At 62.9% G+C, this 17,479-nt stretch overlaps 1 protein-coding gene across 1 annotated transcript in view; it reads right to left on the bottom strand.

Annotated features, from left to right (window-relative positions):
* Nucleotides 1–644: 644 nt before the first annotated feature.
* Nucleotides 645–17,479, bottom strand: part of LOC119097238 (E3 ubiquitin-protein ligase TRIP12-like) — an 82,038-nt gene continuing 65,203 nt past the window's right edge. The window contains 18 exon segments of the mRNA XM_037220290.1: nt 645–1,822; nt 2,569–2,740; nt 3,572–3,712; nt 4,066–4,433; nt 5,257–5,476; nt 5,916–6,228; nt 6,856–6,965; nt 7,383–7,680; nt 9,191–9,378; nt 10,158–10,349; nt 10,846–11,406; nt 11,713–11,897; nt 13,779–13,912; nt 15,434–15,483; nt 15,616–15,656; nt 15,910–16,057; nt 16,422–16,793; nt 17,229–17,306. Of these exon segments, the coding sequence (XP_037076185.1) occupies nt 1,626–1,822; nt 2,569–2,740; nt 3,572–3,712; nt 4,066–4,433; nt 5,257–5,476; nt 5,916–6,228; nt 6,856–6,965; nt 7,383–7,680; nt 9,191–9,378; nt 10,158–10,349; nt 10,846–11,406; nt 11,713–11,897; nt 13,779–13,912; nt 15,434–15,483; nt 15,616–15,656; nt 15,910–16,057; nt 16,422–16,793; nt 17,229–17,306 (3,768 nt within the window). The 3' untranslated portion in view covers nt 645–1,625.

A 17,479-nucleotide genomic window follows, 5' to 3' on the forward strand; every position in this document is an offset into this window, starting at 1 on the left:
ACAACCCTGTCCGGGTCAACCAGGTCAACCCACCGAGCTGCCATCAATTGGTCACAGATGTGATATCGGCTCCGAAGCAAATGATATCATTTCTGCGGGCACACAAACCGATGCCCATAAATCGTGCATCCGCTACTCAACGCACTCCTGTCCCCGTGCCGCCTCCACCAGTCACGGCCGTTCCTTGTTCTTCAACCACCCCTTGTCCTGTCTGGCCACCATCTTGCTCTAGCGTCAGCGCAGTCCCTCCGCGCCCACATTCTGGACTGCCCACCCCCGGCCGGTGCAGCTGGTCGGAGCAGCGGCCCGCGTGCGACAGTCGTGCCCCACCACTTCGCCCGGTCAGCGCCGGCAGGGAGAAAGGCGACCGGGCCGTGCATGCGGAGCACGCTCGCGCCACCGGCGAGTGAATCGACGGGGGCCGGTTTTTGTCCCCGGTTGTTGGCGGCACTCAGGCTCGTCGAGAGCGAGCGGACTATTCGCTGCTGGCCAGCCCAACCGTTGCTGTGCCGCCTCCCAGTCTGACGAAATCCGGCCCGTCGCCCGGCGATGACCGTAATGCAATGAGAGCCCGCGCCGGCGCGGCCGGAAGCAGCCTCCCTTGGCCGAAGCCCCGGGGTCGAATGCCAAACAGGACCAACCGCTGCGGCGTCACGATTGTATTCAGCCATTTATCTTGGACACAAACTGTAATAAGGTCGAACAGAAATTTAGCACTACTTCAATGTAAACAAACTGTTCGCTCAAACACCACACACATCTTCGGAATCAACCAGAGCCTTCAGGTTCACCGTGATACAAACGAGTACGGTGGGCGACGATACGCAGATGCCCAGGCACAGGCGCCGCACGCTCAGCTGGATTATCGGCACACGGACGAACACACCCCTCGCGCTAATTACAAAATCGCCCGTGCCCGGCGGCAGCGCAGGTCCGTGGTGGCGGCAGCCAGGCCCACGGCGGACACGTCAACGCGCGAGCAGAGCCGCGGGCGGCGTGGCAAGAGGAGGTACAACCGGTCGCCGGCACTGCGCGAACAAAACAGAGACAGAGCGAGAGCGCGAACGAGCATGGCCGGCGGCAGCGGGCCGCGCGGGCGACGCCGTCGCCGGCGGGCCGGACGGGCCTCGACCGCCGGCGGCGCGGTCGGTCGGTCGCCACGCTGGCGAGGCGCGGCGCCGAGTACAAAAGCCTGCACACAGTCTCGGCTACGAGGCACCTACTTTTTCTGGATTTTCTACGGGCCGCTCACTTCACTTACACGCACGCGGGCACAAGTTGGAAGTCTTATCAAAAGACTACACGCGCGCCAGGCGCGGCTTGATAGCAAACTACGGTCCGCGGTTCGCGGCGTGGAAAACGTATCAAAGCCGAGCCAATGGCGGCGCCACCTACCCCGCCTCCACCGCGCTCACCGTACCGGCGGGTACCGCTCCGGCCCCCCGCCCCCCGAGCCCACCACCGGCGGCGTGCCTCCTCCCCGCCGCCGTCCAACCAAGTGGGTGAAAATCCTAGAAAAGCTCGGGTAAAAACACAGAAAGCGATGCCTCCAGTCGCCTCGCCGCCGGCGCGCCCTATTTGGTAGTCCCCATATCACAAGTTCTCGGGTCCGCCGCCGGAGGGCGCTAGGAGAGCATGAAGCTGAGCCGGCCGTCGCGGACGGCCGTGGCGATGCGTTCGCCCATCACCTCCTGGCTGGTGTAGTCGGGCAGCTTCAGATAGTTGACGCACGTCATCACCGACGGCAGAAAGTCGTCCGGACTCTCGTTTGACTGCACGATCTTGCGGACGATGGTGAGCGGCGGGGAGAGCGCGCGGAACCCTGGCGGCGGGCGGGTCAGGTACGGGTCAGGCGACAGGTCCCCCGGCCGCACACACAAGAACGGAGCTCACTGAACCCAAAAACAGCAATTATTTGGGGTGGCTGACTAACCTGGTTCCCACAATGATGCACACAAGTCTCGTTAGCATCAATTAGTGTCCGCAGCTTCAACGCAGTTGAATGTGTCCAGCAATCACTTGTCAAACATCACTTTAAAGATGCATGGCTGTGGCCAGGGTTCTAACATACAATTCCCGATTAACAATCTTATTCGAGGACGAATTTCGATGCGCATTTTATGATGAACCAGCCGACACACGCATACCTGATCGGTACGGCGCGGAACGAGCGAGGCAAGAACACAGGTCACTGCTGCGATCTCGAGCTTAACGGCTTTAAAAACCGATGCAAACGGGTTGAAAATGATCAGTGTTGGAACAGGCAAGACAGGACGCGCACGCATGCAACCAATCAACGAGGGTTGGCAAAGACGAATCGTAACATGTCCAGAACGGGTGCAGTTGAGGCAGTGGCAGCTCGTTCTCTCGCTCTCGCCAGCCCACACAGTCGCGTTCATGCAGCACCCCGTAACACGCTGAGCCATACGGCGCCAGGCACGCTGAGACGGCCAGCCGGCTCAGTCCGTTCGGTCATTATCGCGACCGGCGAGCACAGCTCGCACGACTGGATGTCGGGAGGAAGACGACAGGGGAGGCGACAACAGGGAGCGGGCTGGCGTCACCCACCTCCGACGGGCAGGCGAGGCGAGCCAGTGACGAAGCTGAGGAACTGGCGGCGCTGCTCGTGGCTGAACTCGGTCAGCACGCGCACCAGCCGCTTGATGGCTGGCGAGTCGTGCGTGTAGCCGTGGTCGGGCTTGAAGGCCTCGCTCAGCGAGCGCTCGTCCCACGGGCTCTCCTACAGCGACGACACGTCACCACGTCAGAGCATGTCCCGAGCGAGCGTGGTGCAGCGCAGTCAGCCGCTTGCACCATGGCAGACCGGCTCACGCCAGGCCACTCGCCGCGGCACACCGGCTCCCGCCAGGCCACCCGCCGCGGCACACCGGCTCACGCCAGGCCACCCGCCGCGGCACACCGACTCACGCCAGGCCACTCGCCGCGGCACACCGGCTCACACCACGCCGCTCAGCAGCCGCGCCACCGGCCAACATCGCCGGGCCGTGACGTCACGGCGTCGTGTGTCGTGTTGCCGGAGTATCCAAGGCCTGCAGAGGCCGCTCGTCGAGCACTGGCTCGTCGGAGTGAGGCGAACGTTACGATCAGCCCGAGCCCGCGGTGGCTAGATTTCGCACTCTCATGCTGTCCCCACTTGAGCAGCTACAGTCGTAACCTATCTCTATCCCTTCCAAGGTCCGTATGCCCATCATGCTAAGCCCCGAACTTGGAACCGGATAACCATATTCAATCACTGCAGAGAAATCACGGTTTACCCCGCTGCATGAACTATCACGAGATAACACAGAAGTCGCATTTTAGCGACTGCAACCTGACAAGTCACGTCCGACAGCTTTGCATTATCGCTGCCACGACCCAGCTGCTGGCGGCTCCAACCGCTCACGCCCGGGCGTCTGCACGTTGCACCGCACCTTGCCCGTCCAAGCCTCCAGTCGAGACGGGCCGACAGGGCCGACGCCGCCGTCCGTGTGATCGATAGAGGACGCCGACAGCCCGCCACGGCGACACCGGCTGACAAACGAGCGTGCGCCACGCCACGCCGCCGACCCACCTGGCTGCCGCAGAACAGGCAGTCGATCTCCTCCGGGAAGAACATGCCCAGGTTCTCCAGCGGGAACACAGACTCGAAGCCCTCGCGGAAGGCCTCCATTTGCCGGTAGACGCTCTCGAAGAGGAGCCAGTGGGTGAGCAGCTGAGGGCGGACGCGCCGGGCAGGGTCAAGTTGCGGCGCCCGCGTGATAAGACTAGAGCAGCCAGTGGCGCCGGTCATCACGACACATATCGCATAAAAACAAGCTGCTCGAGAGGAAATCCTGCAAACCGGGAACTCCACACAGACCCACGCTGAAATAGCGTCTCGCGTAAGACGAAAAGTTCGTCGTGTCTGCAGCGACCCTTCACCACTCCATCCTAGGGACCCGCTCTGAAAACGACGATGATTCATGCTCCAAGGAGAGCAGACGTCCGCGGCCATTTAGCACCTGCCGCAGGACACTGTTCCAGGCTGTCACTTGGCCCGGGAGACAGCAGCCGGCGGTGTCCCACCTTGAGATACTGGTCCAGGTTGTGGATGGTGACCGGCTCGTCCCTGCCGCCCCGCTTCAGCTCGATGCCCGGGTGTCCGGGCAGCGTGAAGTCCAGGCCCAGCTCCTCCACCGAGCAGCCGTCGACGCCCAGCGCCTCGACGGCGGCGCGTCGCTGCTCGCCGCCCAGCGCCGGGTCCGCCTCCAGCTGGCGGCGGCGGCGCACCACGGCCGCCAGCTGCGACAGCGTGGCCGCCAGCGACGCGTCCAGCTGGTGCACGTCGGCCAGCGTCATGGAGCGCTCCTGACGCAGTAGCCACTTGTAGAACGGCACGCTTAGCGGCAGGTCCAGCAGACGGAAGTCCGTCAGCGCCTTGGCCATCAGCTTGCCTGCGGAAGGCGGGAGACAGCCGGTGTCAGGAAAACGCCGCGGGCGGCAGGACTGGGGGGAGACGTGGGGACGGGGCAGGGGTAGATGGGTGGGGTCGATGAGAGGTGGTTAGGGTGAGAGGTGAGGTGGGGTAAGAGGTGACGTAGGGTGAAAGGTGAGGTAGGGTGAGGGGTGAGGTACGACGAGAGGTGAGGTCGGTTGAGAGCTGAGGTAGAGTGCGAGGTGAGGTAGGGTGAAAGGTAAAGTAGGGTAAGAGGTGAGGTAGGGTGGGAAGTGATGTAGGATAAAAGGCGAGGTAGGGTGAGTAGTGAGGTCGGATGGGAGGTGAGGTATAGTGAGAGGCGAGGTAGGGCTAGAAGTCAGGAATGTGAGGTGAAGTGGGTTATGAGGTGGGTTGAAGAGGTGGAGCAGGGTGCAGTGCGCACCAAAGAGGAGGCGCGAGCTGGTGTAAAACGGGGATCTGCCGTCAGCCATCCGCAGGATTCAGGACGGTGGGGGAAATGGCCGTCCAACAGAACAAACCATCCAGTACGGAGTTCAAACCACGAGCCAGTTGCTTTTGATCCTTGCACGTCACCACTCTAGTATATAGCGCTACACGGCGAGAACAATCACCTAGTAGCCAGAGCACAGTAAACATGTCCCAAAAAACTTAACGACCACCACGTTATGTCTAAAACCGGTCTTATACTAATAAACAAACAAGAGCAAGAGCGAGCAGCTCCCCAGCTAGGTAGAGCATATCACTGTTTCACGGCAATCCCACACCGCACAGACGTCTCGGCCGGGCGGCGCATCGGCCCCGGCCGGTCGGGCACGTACCGAGGAACTTGTACTTGGCCTTGAGCCGGGTGATGGTGCCCGACTTGCCGGAGCGCGCCACCGGCGACGGGTAGAGGCCGAGCGGCGCGTGGATGTACTCGACGCCGTCGGAGGCGGCGGCGTCGGCGGCCGACGAGGACGACGACGGCGCCAGCTTGTCGGCGGTGATGTCGGGTGGCGGCCGGTACCGCTCGCCGCGCCACAGCTCCGCGTCCGCCCGCTGCCGGGCGGCACAGGGCGCCCTCAGTGCGACTCACGGCGGCCGCGGCCGACACCGGCGCCACGGTGACACCGCTGGGCGGGCATGGCGCATACCCATAGCTGGCAGCTGCCCATTACGGAAGCGATGGCTCAGGTAGCGTAAAAAGCGCTTAGCAAGGACACAACCCGGTCAGCGCCGGGAGGCACTTATAGTGGCACGCATACCGCACGATCTAAAAACGGAAAATAAAAAAGAAATGCCAACTGTCTCTAGGTTTTCAACACACTTGGGTCACATCACTCGGCTTAATCAAGTGCAAATATTCAGACCCGCGCGGGTTAATGAGTGCCTATTTGCGCGTGATACAAGTACTGCGCAGAACATCCACACCCGCATCACGAGCTGCCGCTGCACAAGCTGCCACCCGTTCCGTCCCCTCGCCACGCCTGCCACGCACCTGCAGCTCGCGCGACACCTGCGAGTAGAACTCGAGCGTAGGCCCGAGGCCGGAGCCGACCTCGTTCTCGTACTGGACCTCGAGCAGCGCGCGCGAGCCGGCCAGCTCGGCCATCAGCGCCTCGGCCTGGCGCACCAGGTCGTCGCGCGACACGGTGCGCTTCTTGCGCTCCAGCTTGGGCGCGATGCGGTCCTCGCTGTCGGCCGCCTGCAGCTCCGGCGACGACTCGATCAGGCGCAGCAGCGCCCGGTCCCGGTCGAACGTCGACGTGAAGAACAGCAGTTGGCGCGTGTCGAACGGGAACAGGAACGGGCTGCCGGCGGCCGGACGCCTTGTCAGCCGGCGGCGACCAGACGCGGTGGCCAGACAGCTGATCGCTGCGTTCAGGCCAACAACAATGTTCGGAGCCGCAATTGAAACCCGAGCAGAGCAGGAAATGTTTACCCCGCACCAATCGGTGTGAGGGACTTGCAACAACAATGGCCTAGGGCAGTTACATCTGTTGCCAACATAAACCACACCCGGAGATTGGCAGGAAACGGTGCGAGGTCGCTGAGTTCGACAACTCCCACCAGCGCCGACAAAAGGTCCCGCCGCGGCGTCGCCTCGACAGCAGCACCAGCACAGCACAGCACAGCTCTACTCTGACGGGCTGCGCGCGGCCTCGCCATCCACCGTAACACACCACTCCGCCACCTGCTTTCGCCAACGGCCGGACCCTTTCACTGCGGCGCCGTTAAAGCCGTACTACCACCCCGCGCTCGGGCCGCAGCACCGACGCTTTCCGGAGAATCTTCATTGCATTCGCGGCCGAGCGAGCGCCGCCTTTACGTTCCGTTCCGAGCCGTCACGCAAAAACGACGGAGTGCGGCGCGGAACAATCTCAGGGCGCGCCGCCGGCCGGCAGCGGCCGACGCCGGCGCCCGGGCCTCTCGCTCACCAGGCGAGCCCGATCTGCTGCAGCCACTGCGGCGTGTTGCCTGTCATCACGATCACCGGGTCCTGCAGCTGCCGGTTCGCCTTGGCCGACACCTTGCTGTTGATGAACTCCTGCCGACGGCCGGGTGGGTGTCAGTTGGCCGGCGGCACGGCGGGACGGCACGATCTGAGTCCGGCGGCCGGCCGGCGCCCGGGCCCACGGCCGGCCGGTGAGCCGGTCCCGTGCTCGACGGTGATAGATCATAGGTATATGCATTATAAACATAAGTCACAGGTCATTACGTATACAGGTACGTGCTCGGCACACGACCTATCTAGCCTTAACTAACATCTGCAACCTAACGGCATACTAGGCTGAAATAATCAGTTCTTACTATAGGGACTTCCGATCCTCCAATGGCCAGCCGGCTCACGGCGCTCTTGCTTTCCAGTGACCCTCACCTTCGTTGTCAGGACGACACGACCGGCCAGCAGACCTCAGAGTCCTCCCCCCCCCCCCTCCCCACCGCCGGGCCCGCCGTCGCTCACCTGGGCCGGCAGCAGCGGCACGAAGCGTGACATGTTGTAGAGGCTGCCGTAGTGGCGGCAGAGCGCGTGCAGCAGGCGCAGCAGATGGAGCGTCTCCAGACAAGGGTCGGAGACCGTGACGTGGTCGGGCAGCCGCGGCGTCAGGTAGGCCAGCAGCGGACACACCGGCTCTGGCGCCACGCCGTCCGACCACAGCTCGTCACGCCGCTTGCCGCTGTGCTTGCTGCCGCCGCTTTTGCCCTTCTTGGCGTGCGAGCCCGAGCCGCGGCCACCGTGCGAGCTCTCCTCGGGCGCCGGCCTGCCGGGCGCCGGCGGGGCGTCAGGGCTGCCGGCCGGGAGAAGGCCTCCCAACACCGACACCGAACGGGGTCGGGGGACAGCCAAACCACCGGGCACTTGCCAGGGCTTGGGATTGTCCGATAAAACAACAGGAAAACACCGGGTGGTATCTAAGGGAGCAAGTCTAGTCGACCTGGGATTTCTCGCTGTGCACGTAAGACTGCAGGGACTTTTGACTCACATTGATTGGCATCCTTTGTTTCCACGAATTCGCCTTCATTGACCATTTATTTCAAAGGTCCAAAATTTGTGCTCGCAACACAAAGCTATCAGGTGGCCGCCAAAACGTTTTTCATCACCAATTCACCTCTCAAATCGCGAACGTATTGTTAGCGTCAGAAACGGTCTTCCGATATGGGAGCTCGTCGGCAACGACAGCAAATTTCGAGCACCACGACTGCTACCATTGTGAAAACAGCACGTCTTTGCAGTATTGTGAGTCTATTACTTTCAGCATGGTGTTCTTTTATCATTCTGAGACTTACATTTCTCGATTCGGGCTTGGCAGCGAATTAGTGAACAGCGATGACGGATTGCAGCACTTCAAGGCAGTTTTTGCCGACAATTCCATTGGTTGCCATGGGAGACGGGGTAACGCCAAAGCAGACGCAATGATGGTTCATCGAAGATAATGTCATTTCAAGTCGTTAACCATCTCATCGTTATCATTCCCCACTGACCTCTGCATCAGACATGTAAACGCGTTGATAATTATTTGGTGCCAGTTGTCGCCAGTGTTTCGATAAATTACGAGACGTATGGGCTGGTGGGCCTACATCAATAAATGGTGCTCAAGATAACAATATGCGCTGTTCATGCCAAACAGTGCCTAATTTTTACATTGAATCACAGCAAGGCTACGACATTGAAAAAGTCTGCCGAAATAATCTTCAAGATTGAAAACCCCACACAAATGTGGAACACTCCCTTGAAGGTCTTCATTGCTCACGAGGGCAAATTTACGCAGACGCGTCTTTTCTATAATAGGGGGAACAGGTGTCCTTATTCATCCAGTCACCATGACGTTATGTGCCGCCGGCGAAGTGAAGAAACTCGGCACCAAAGCAACGGCATGGAAATGGTTACGCAGACTATGAAAGCTATGGTTAGACGGCCACGGAAACATGATTTTCAAACACGAGACGGCCGCGCGGTGCGCTCCGGCCGATCGCCACGGCGACGCGGCACCGCGAGTCGGCATTGTCGCCGTTCATGGTGGCGGTCCCCGAGCCACCGAGCGCACTCCATCCAGCGCGCACCACTCGCGGTCAGCGGAGGTCACACTGCTAACGGGGTCCCACTGCCAACGGGGTCCCACTGCCAACGGGTTCCCACTGCTAACGGGGTCCCACTGCTAACGGGGGCACAGTGGCGAAGAGCCAGATACATAGAGCGAATCGGCGGAGAGGTGACGTGGGCCGAGTGGGTGCGTGGTAAACGGGAGTGCGCCACGTCGCCACCCCACCCACCGGTAGTAGATGGTGTGCGTGCGCTGGAACAGGTGCGTGGAACCGACTGTCAGCTCCGAATCCGAGTCGGTCGGGTCCTGGCTGAACTGCTGAATGGCCTGGAACACTGTCATGTTGTACGGCAGCACGTGGTCGTTGATGATGAACTGCAGCTTGTGGTTGTTGCCCTGGCTGATGCTGACGGCCGCCTGCCGGGCGGGGACACGGGGCGTCAGCTGACCACCTACAGGTCAACAGGGGGTCAGCTGACCACCTACAGGTCAACAGGGGCGTCAGCTGACCACCCACAGGTCAACCGGGCGTCAGCTGACCACCCACAGGTCAATAGGGTCATAAGCTGACCACCTACAGGTCAACAGGGGCGTCAGCTGACCACCCACAAGTCAACAGGGCGTCAGCTGACCACCCACAGGTCAATGGGGTCATAAGCTGACCACCTACAGATCAACAGGGGCATCGCCTGACCACCCACAGGTCAACAGGGCGTCAGCTGACCATCTAGGGGTCAACAGGGACGTCAGCTGACCACCCACAGGTCAATCATGCCAGCTTTTATGACGGGCTTCCTTAAAGGTCCACAGGTGTGGAAGTCTACAGCCACCCGCTTGAAAAGAGCCTCAGTTGCCGGCCCGGAATTTATAACAAAATGCGAGCGAACCAGAGCGCTAAGCTATTAACAGTTTGTGCTGCAGGCTAGAACTGGTGCAACGGAACCAAAGTCCATGTTAACTCCGGACAGAACAGACAACAAAGAGAATGTCCCTTGGGTAATGCTATAATAATGTATCCTCCCTCCCCCCCCCCCCCCAACTCCTTCCAAAAGCAGCAGCCTTTCGTGGCGTCTGTTTTCCGCCACTCCCGGATCCACCCCGATGACGCACGACACCGCACATCTCACTGGCACCACCACCCGAGCGCGGTCCGCCCTGGCTGCGCCGGCCCGGCGACGGCGACGACGGTGCCGTACCAGCGTGTCGTCGATGTCGTCGTCCGAGTCGCCGTCGTCGGATCCGTCGTCCTCGTCGTCGCGGATGCGGCCGTAGCCGCGGATCACCAGGTACCGCTCGATGGCCTGCACCAGCGCCAGCGGGTCGATCTTGACCGGGCCGCCGCGCCACTGGCGCAGGTTCGAGCAGTCCGGCTGACGCTGCAGGTTGCACTGCCGGCCGGAGACGAGCGGGGAGTGAGGGCAGGCGGGCGGGCGGGCCGAGGCCGGCGGCGGCGGCCCGACTCGGCTGGGGCGCCGGGACCGCCAAGCGCTCGACGGTCCGGCGCTCCAGACCGAACGTGACGAGAGCGCCGGGCACGGAGGCGGCGGGACACGGAGATCAGCGGGACGCGAGGCCGCAGCAGCCAGGCGTGGAAACAGCGGCGCCCACTCACGCGTTCACCAGCGTCGGCTGACGCCGTAACTCACCCGGCGTCACTTGCAAAGCACTTTCCCGTCCTCGCGCCACATCGCTTTGTAACAATAGCGCCGACTGGTTTACTAATGGCCGTAACGTGGGCAGCTACACCGGCAAGCCAAATAAATAACGAAACACGGAGCAGATCAATACGCCGGTCCGACCTCCACGGTCCACAAAGCTGATTTAAGCGGTCGTTGGCGGCGTCCGACGGACCCAACCGGACACCCGGCCGCCATGCCGACTTACCTTGAGCTGATTCTGGTTGAAGTACTTGAGTGCACTCTGGCCGGACGGGCCGCCGGCCGTTTCCGACACGTCGTGCACCTTGACCACCAGCTGCTCCACCTGCGTGACGCAGGCGTTCAGCTTGGCCACGAGCGCCGAGAGCGTCGCCGTCTGCTCGGTGCCCGGCAGCCACGGCTCCACCACGTCGGCCAGCTCGGCCGGGCAGCCGGCGAACACGTGCAGGAACGTGCGCAGCCGGCGCTCACGTTCGCTGCCCTCGCCGTCCGTCAGGAAGGCGGTCAGCTGGCGCACCAGGCCGCTGCGCAGCACCTCGAACGGCGAGATGTCCGAGTGGCGCAGCACGGCGCCCACCTCCTGCAGGGCGGCGCGCGGGGCGGCCGGCTGCTGGCGCAGCCGCTGCAGCGCGCCGCCCAGCCGCGCCATCAGCGCCGTGTGGCCCGACGTGTCGCCCGAGAAGTGCTGCTGGATGAACTGCTGCGCGCGCTCGCGGATCCAGCCGCGCACGCGCTCCTTGCTGCCCGACAGGCTGGGGCTGCTGGAGGCGCGGCTCAGCAGGCCGTCCTGCGCGACCCGGGGCCAACGGTCAGGGTGGGACACCGCTCACGGGCGGCGGCGACACACGCCAGACCCAGCGCTGCTCATGCCCGATGCCGTGCATGGCGTCCGTGCTTCGGGACATCGGCTCGTTTGCTGCCTCGGGCAATGACCAGCGGCACGGTAATTAATTTTCCCTCATTACGAACGAGGTCGTTTCGTCAACAACCCCTATCGCCGCTTCAAAACAGAGCCATTACGCGCACGACACCTCACGTCCGGCGTCAGCCGACCCCGGTCCGGAGAGCTGCGCCGCCGGCGCCGGAAGCTCACCTTTGAAAGACCTCGGTCGCCGAGCGGCGAGTTGGAGGCGCTGCGCCCCCAGCGGGCCGGGTTCAGGCTGGCCAGGAACGATGTCTGGAAGCGGCTGCCGCCGGCGCAGCCGCCGGCCGCCGCCTTGCCACGCGCCGCCGAGCCGCCGCCGCCGCCGCCACCGCCGCGGCTGGAGCCGGCCGCCGCTGTTGCGGGCAGGCGGAGCGTCAACAGTGCCAGGCCGCCTATGGGCCTTTCTAACGGGTTCCAGCGACTGTGCCGCTGTCCTCGGTCGGGGCGGGCGAGGGAGGGGACTGCAGAGGGCGGTGATCACTGAGATGTATGGTCTGCCTTGCACAGATACTCCTCTTACAGGAGGAATGGGTAACTCCAACGGCGTAGGCCTTCAGCAGCTATTCTGCTGCGGTCGGAGGGCGACGCACGTGACACAAAACACAGCTCGATATCAACCGTGTAAACACTTCCTAACGAGGGAGACAGTTAGCGGCCAACAGAACTCGCGCAGTTCGTGGAAAGATGTCGCAGCTGAAAGTTCTTATGTTAGTCTTCGAAATACCAGGAGGTACCGGCCAGGCGACGCTGTAATGCTCAATAACGACTCAACTGAAGGTACTCGATATTTCGAGCTGTGCTGATCCTCACGAGTGGAAGGCGTCCACAAAGGTTCAGCACAGTATTATACCTCAAAATATCCACTGTGAATCCAGAGAATTTTCTGTATTCATCAAGACACGTGAATCGGACACCGCAGTCTTTCAAGTCTTTATTGTTAGTCTTCTGGAGCCGACTTTATAATTTTTTAGGAGCATTCTCTGGATTAACGCGTTTTATTTTTTGAAAGTCATATTTTGCTGAGCATTTTTGTACCATTGTCGTATTCGAGGATGGGCACGGCTCAGAATAGAGTACCGTCAATACCATCGTTATTTAACATTACAATGTCCTCTGACTAGTACCTCCTGGTGCACTGACGGTTGTTAACTCAAAATAAAGACTTTCCACTCATCGTATTCTAACCGATAACTTGTGTTAACACACGACCAGCCCTTTTCATTGCTCTAGATAATTACAAACATCAAATCTGGACCGCAACTGTGAGCCAGAGACGCCTCTCGTGGAATAATTCAATCCGGTTGTCTTCTTTGCGAGCAGTTTGTTCTATGCTTGCTACAAAAACGAGGAAGTACAAAGTTTGACTAAAAAAAGCCAGAAGTTCTGGACAGCACACAACGAAGGCGTTACGCATCGCCGAGTCCAAACAAACGTCTTGTAATGTTAACGTCTTGTAACGAACACCCCCGGGATCTTCAGTGAGGGCGAAACGACTGATGGGTCGACGCGCCCCACCGGCCCGGAGAGGTCCTCCGTCCGGTCGGCTCATTCGCCGAGGACAACTGCTCCACTTCGTGGCCAGTGTTCGAAGGGGGCTGCTTGGAGGGTCCGGAGCGCCCCGGAGCCGACCGAGCGCCGGCAACTGGCTGGCCCGGCTCTCGAGGATGGCGCCCGTCCCGCGCTCCAATCAGCTGACGCAACACGCGCCGAGCGCGCGCTCGGCGGCCACTCGGGGCGGCGAAAGCATTTCGGCCGGCACTCGGCGCCCAATCCTGCTCTGATTGACTCGACAGCTCCGACCGAGTCCGACCGCCGCCGTCGTCCCTCGACAGCACGAGGAGCGTTTGCGGGTCCGCAGGTCAGCGTCGCGTTCGTCGGAAGCGACGGGGCGGGCCGCCGGGCGTGTTGCCGCGGCGACAGCGCCGCCGCTCCGCTCCGCACCAGGCCAGCCCTGGCAACGGCTATCGACAAACCGGGCTCCTGCACGGCAGTCTCGGCGGAGCCTTTGAAACGGCACAGCGACCCGCCGTAATGACAGCTCACGACACGGCGCTTCACTAACAGAGCACGCTGGCCGGCCTGGCAGAGCGGGCCGCGCCACCCGCGGAGTTTCTACAGCGCCGCCGCTCAACAAGCATCCATCACCGGCGGTGATTAGCGTTCGGGTCAGCGGCGGGCAAAACAATTAACGATACAGATGCATCGAGCGGCGTGTGGCGGCTGGCCGCACCCACCTCTGGAGAGGGTGTCGAGTGTGGTACCGGTCGCACCCGGCGCCGCCAGCGGCGCCTCCTCTTGACGCGACTTGCGCGACGCATTGCCGGACCGCTTGGAGGTGCGCTTCCGCTTCAGCACGTCACTCAGGCTCCTGGCGGCAGGGGAGGCGGCCACGTCAAGCGCAGGCCACGCGCAAGGTCAGGACGGCGCCGCGTAAACCTCGCCCGGGTGGCGCGATTTGCGCGGCTATAGCGATCGCGGCTTCGGAGTGCTGAGTTCACCTTACGTGTCGCCCCCGTCACGATCAAGTGTGCACCAGGCAGCCGTTGATCTATTCTCACACGCGAATAATTTGCGAGAAGCCGTCAGTTGGCCGTCGCTGTAGATTTGTTGGCCATAGCTGCAGTAACACCTCCAACTTCCACTCCGCCGTTGCAATGACCTGATTCGTATTTAACGGCGAAGAGCGGCATCCTGCGCCGGCTCAAGCATGATTGCTTAGTGACGAAACTGACCGCACGCCAGACGGCGGGAAAAAGGCGACGACGGGCGGCGCTAAATAAATTATAACTACCTACACCAAATGGCCTGAGCTCGAAAACATGATGTTAACGAACACAGGCCTTCTAAATACGTAAGGATGGTGTCCCAAAATGCTATTAGTTATGTGCATCAGGATATTTCTGAACCGTGAGGTAACGTGTAGACTTCGACCTCGCCAAACGTGGCCAACGGGTGTACCGGTCCGTACTAAACACACCGGGCCCTCCCGTCCGGCACGGCAGCCGGCAGCCCTTCTTTCAAATGTAAACTATTCGACGCCAGGCCGGGACCCGCCTGAAACCTTCAAGCGCGCTGCAGGGACCCGCCCCATGCCGCACTGCCACGTGTCGGGGACCCGCTCCATACCGCACTGCCACCTGTCGGGGACCCGCGCCATACCGCACTGCCACCTGTCGGGGACCCGCGCCATACCGCACTGCCACCTGTTGGGGACCCGCTCCATACCGCATTGCCGCCTGTCATCGTACGATCCGCTGCCGGGCAGCTGTGAGCGGCACGGCTGCACCCGGCACCGCCGCAGCCCCGCGTCCGCAGGTGCGACCGATAGGGCTGCAGCGCCGCCACAGGTGCGGACAGGCGGCCACCGGACGACACACACACATACAGAGACGTCAGCACCACCCGCCGGCCTCAGCCAGCGAAGGTGCCGGGGCAGACGCCCAGACCGCCGCCGCCGCCGCCGCCGCCGCCGGGACACAGCTGGACGGCGGCTCGTCACGCCCCGGCCCACCGACGCGCGCTGACAGGCCGAACCAGGACGGTCCCGAACGGCCGCCGACACGCGGCTTCCGGTGTCGTGCAGCGGCAGCCTTCCAGCGTCAGTCTTTGATCGTGTCCAGTTCGTCGGCGCACGTCACGCGACTCAGAATTCTTGGCGTCATACGTGTCTTTTTCAGCTCGCGCCAATGTCATAAGCCCGCCCCACATAACCCAAAGGCACCCGGAATGCATCACTATCAGTCTGACTCTCAATGCGTCTAGACTCGTGTTCCGACGGCTCTCTGAATCGCGCGAATCGCCAGCCCAGAGCAGCACCAATTCCTGAAGATGACGCCTCTGACGCCCCGCCTTCCCTCGGTCTTGGCGGGACCCGGCGAGGGGCACTCACAAGTTGGTGGGCTCGTCGCCGGCGGCCGAGGCGGCGGCCGGCGGCGGCGTCTCCAGGTAGGCGGGCAGCGAGGCGCTGCTCGGGCCGGCGGCGCACAGCTCCGGCCCGCCGGCCGCGCCGGCGCCGCCGCCGCCGCCGCCGACGCCACTTCCACCGCCCGGCGACGGCATCGGCGTCGGCGCCGTCGGGTCGGCCGCCAGCTGGTTGATCTGGTAGACGACCCCTGCCGGAGCGGCGACGTTGCGTTAGGAGGCGGCGCACGGCGGTCGCGACACGGCCTCAGGGTGGCGGCGGCGCCCGGCGTCGAAGCCGAGGTCATCTCACGCCTCGTTGCGGTCGTTATGGTTAATACCTGCGACGGACTAAGTCGCCGAGAACGTTAAGTGCTACCGAAATTGCTTTGCGAAGTGGCCGCGGCACCACAACTTCAACATTTACTGGGGGAAGAGCCGGGGAGGACTGGGGTCGGGCCGTACCTTCGCGTCGGAAATGGATGCTGCACTGCTCGGGCAGCTTCTGGATCAGCACCTCGGCCAGCTGCAGCGCGGCCACCACGATCTTCAGGTCGCCCGACGACAGCATGCCCGTCAGGTGGGAGGACACCTCCTGGATGCCGACCAGGTCCTGCCGCGCACGAGACGGTACCGGTCAGCACCGGCCGCACCGCCAGCGCCAGCAGCGCCCATCTAAAAGCGGCACGTCGTACCCGGCGCCGCTGTACAAGCGGCCCAACAACGCAAGGCGGCGACGGAATGACGGTACGTCAACGTCTAAGTCAGTGCGACGCCACCTCCTGGGATCGATATCCCAAAGCATCCACTGATAGCGATGTAACGACGATGGCGACGACGTGTCACCCTTCTCGCCAGGCCGACACGGACCAGTCGTGCTCTCCTCTGACTGACCTACCGCGGGCGTGACCTGATCACTACGGCGGCCATCCGTCACGTAACGCTTCACTCGCCCAGTGGCGCGCCCGAGCGCTCACCTTCAGCATGTCGGGGCTGGCGAAGTAGACCATGCGCAAGATGGCGCGCAGACACATGTGGCGCACGGCCGGGCCGGCGCACGAGCTGTACACCTTGTACAGGATGGAGAAGAGCGTGCCGACGAGGCCGGAGTACAGCGGCCGGTTGGCCTGCAGCACGGCGAGGCGCGGGTCGGCTCCGGACGGTGCCGCTGGCGCCGACGCGCCCAGCGGCGCGCCGCCGCCGCCGGCCGGACCGTGCGCCGTGCGCCGCTGGATCGGCCGCGACGTGCCCGTGCCCTCGTTGATTTGGCGCATCGTATTGAAGTCGATCGTGTAGTGGCGGCCCATGAAGTCCAGCTGCACTTCGTCGTCGCCCGCCTGGTTGGCCGTCTGCGGCGGGCGTGGCGTGAGACTCGCGGCCGGGGGGAGGGGGCGGCGCGTGGCCGGGATGCGCCTTTCGGCCCGGTTGGCCAGGCGATCAGTTGGTGATGACGAGCACCCCTCCGGCAGACACTTTCTCGCGCTCTCTCGGACCTCTCCTCAGATGTACAGAGCGCCTAGTAAAACCAAAAGTAAACATGGCATGCCCGCCCCAGGAAGGAGCTGTTACCAGCGACTCGCCGAAGGCACAAGTCATCTGGCGCACACCGCCCTCGGGCCGGGCCCGGGCCCGGGCCAGACGCGCGCGCCAGCGCCATGTGCGCCGCCGCCAGACCGCCCGGCAGCGGGCCCAACCCACTCGCGAGCGTCCTCTGGCCCGGCGCCAGCAGCGGGTCCCCCCGGACTCGGTCCGGCCGCGCCTCCGAGCCGCGCCGGCCGCCTCACCTCCACCGTGAAGCTGTCGGCGTGAGAGTAGTTGTGCCAGTTGCTGCGGTCGTCGCGCCACTGCCACTGCACGTACTCCTGGCGACGCGGCACGTGGCGGAGGTTAGTCACACGGGCGCGCGGGGCCGCGCGTGCGTCCCAGGCCGGGTGTGCGACGGTGGCCGTCGCCGCCGCTGGTGGCGGTACGCGGCACGGCCGTCGAGTCACAGGCACAGGTACGGTCACCCAGACAACAGGACTGCGAGAGGAGG

Source organism: Pollicipes pollicipes, unplaced genomic scaffold (genome assembly GCF_011947565.3).
Source record: "Pollicipes pollicipes isolate AB1234 unplaced genomic scaffold, Ppol_2.1 Scaffold_4295;HRSCAF=5057_pilon_pilon_pilon, whole genome shotgun sequence".
Lineage (NCBI taxonomy): Eukaryota > Metazoa > Arthropoda > Thecostraca > Pollicipedomorpha > Pollicipedidae > Pollicipes > Pollicipes pollicipes.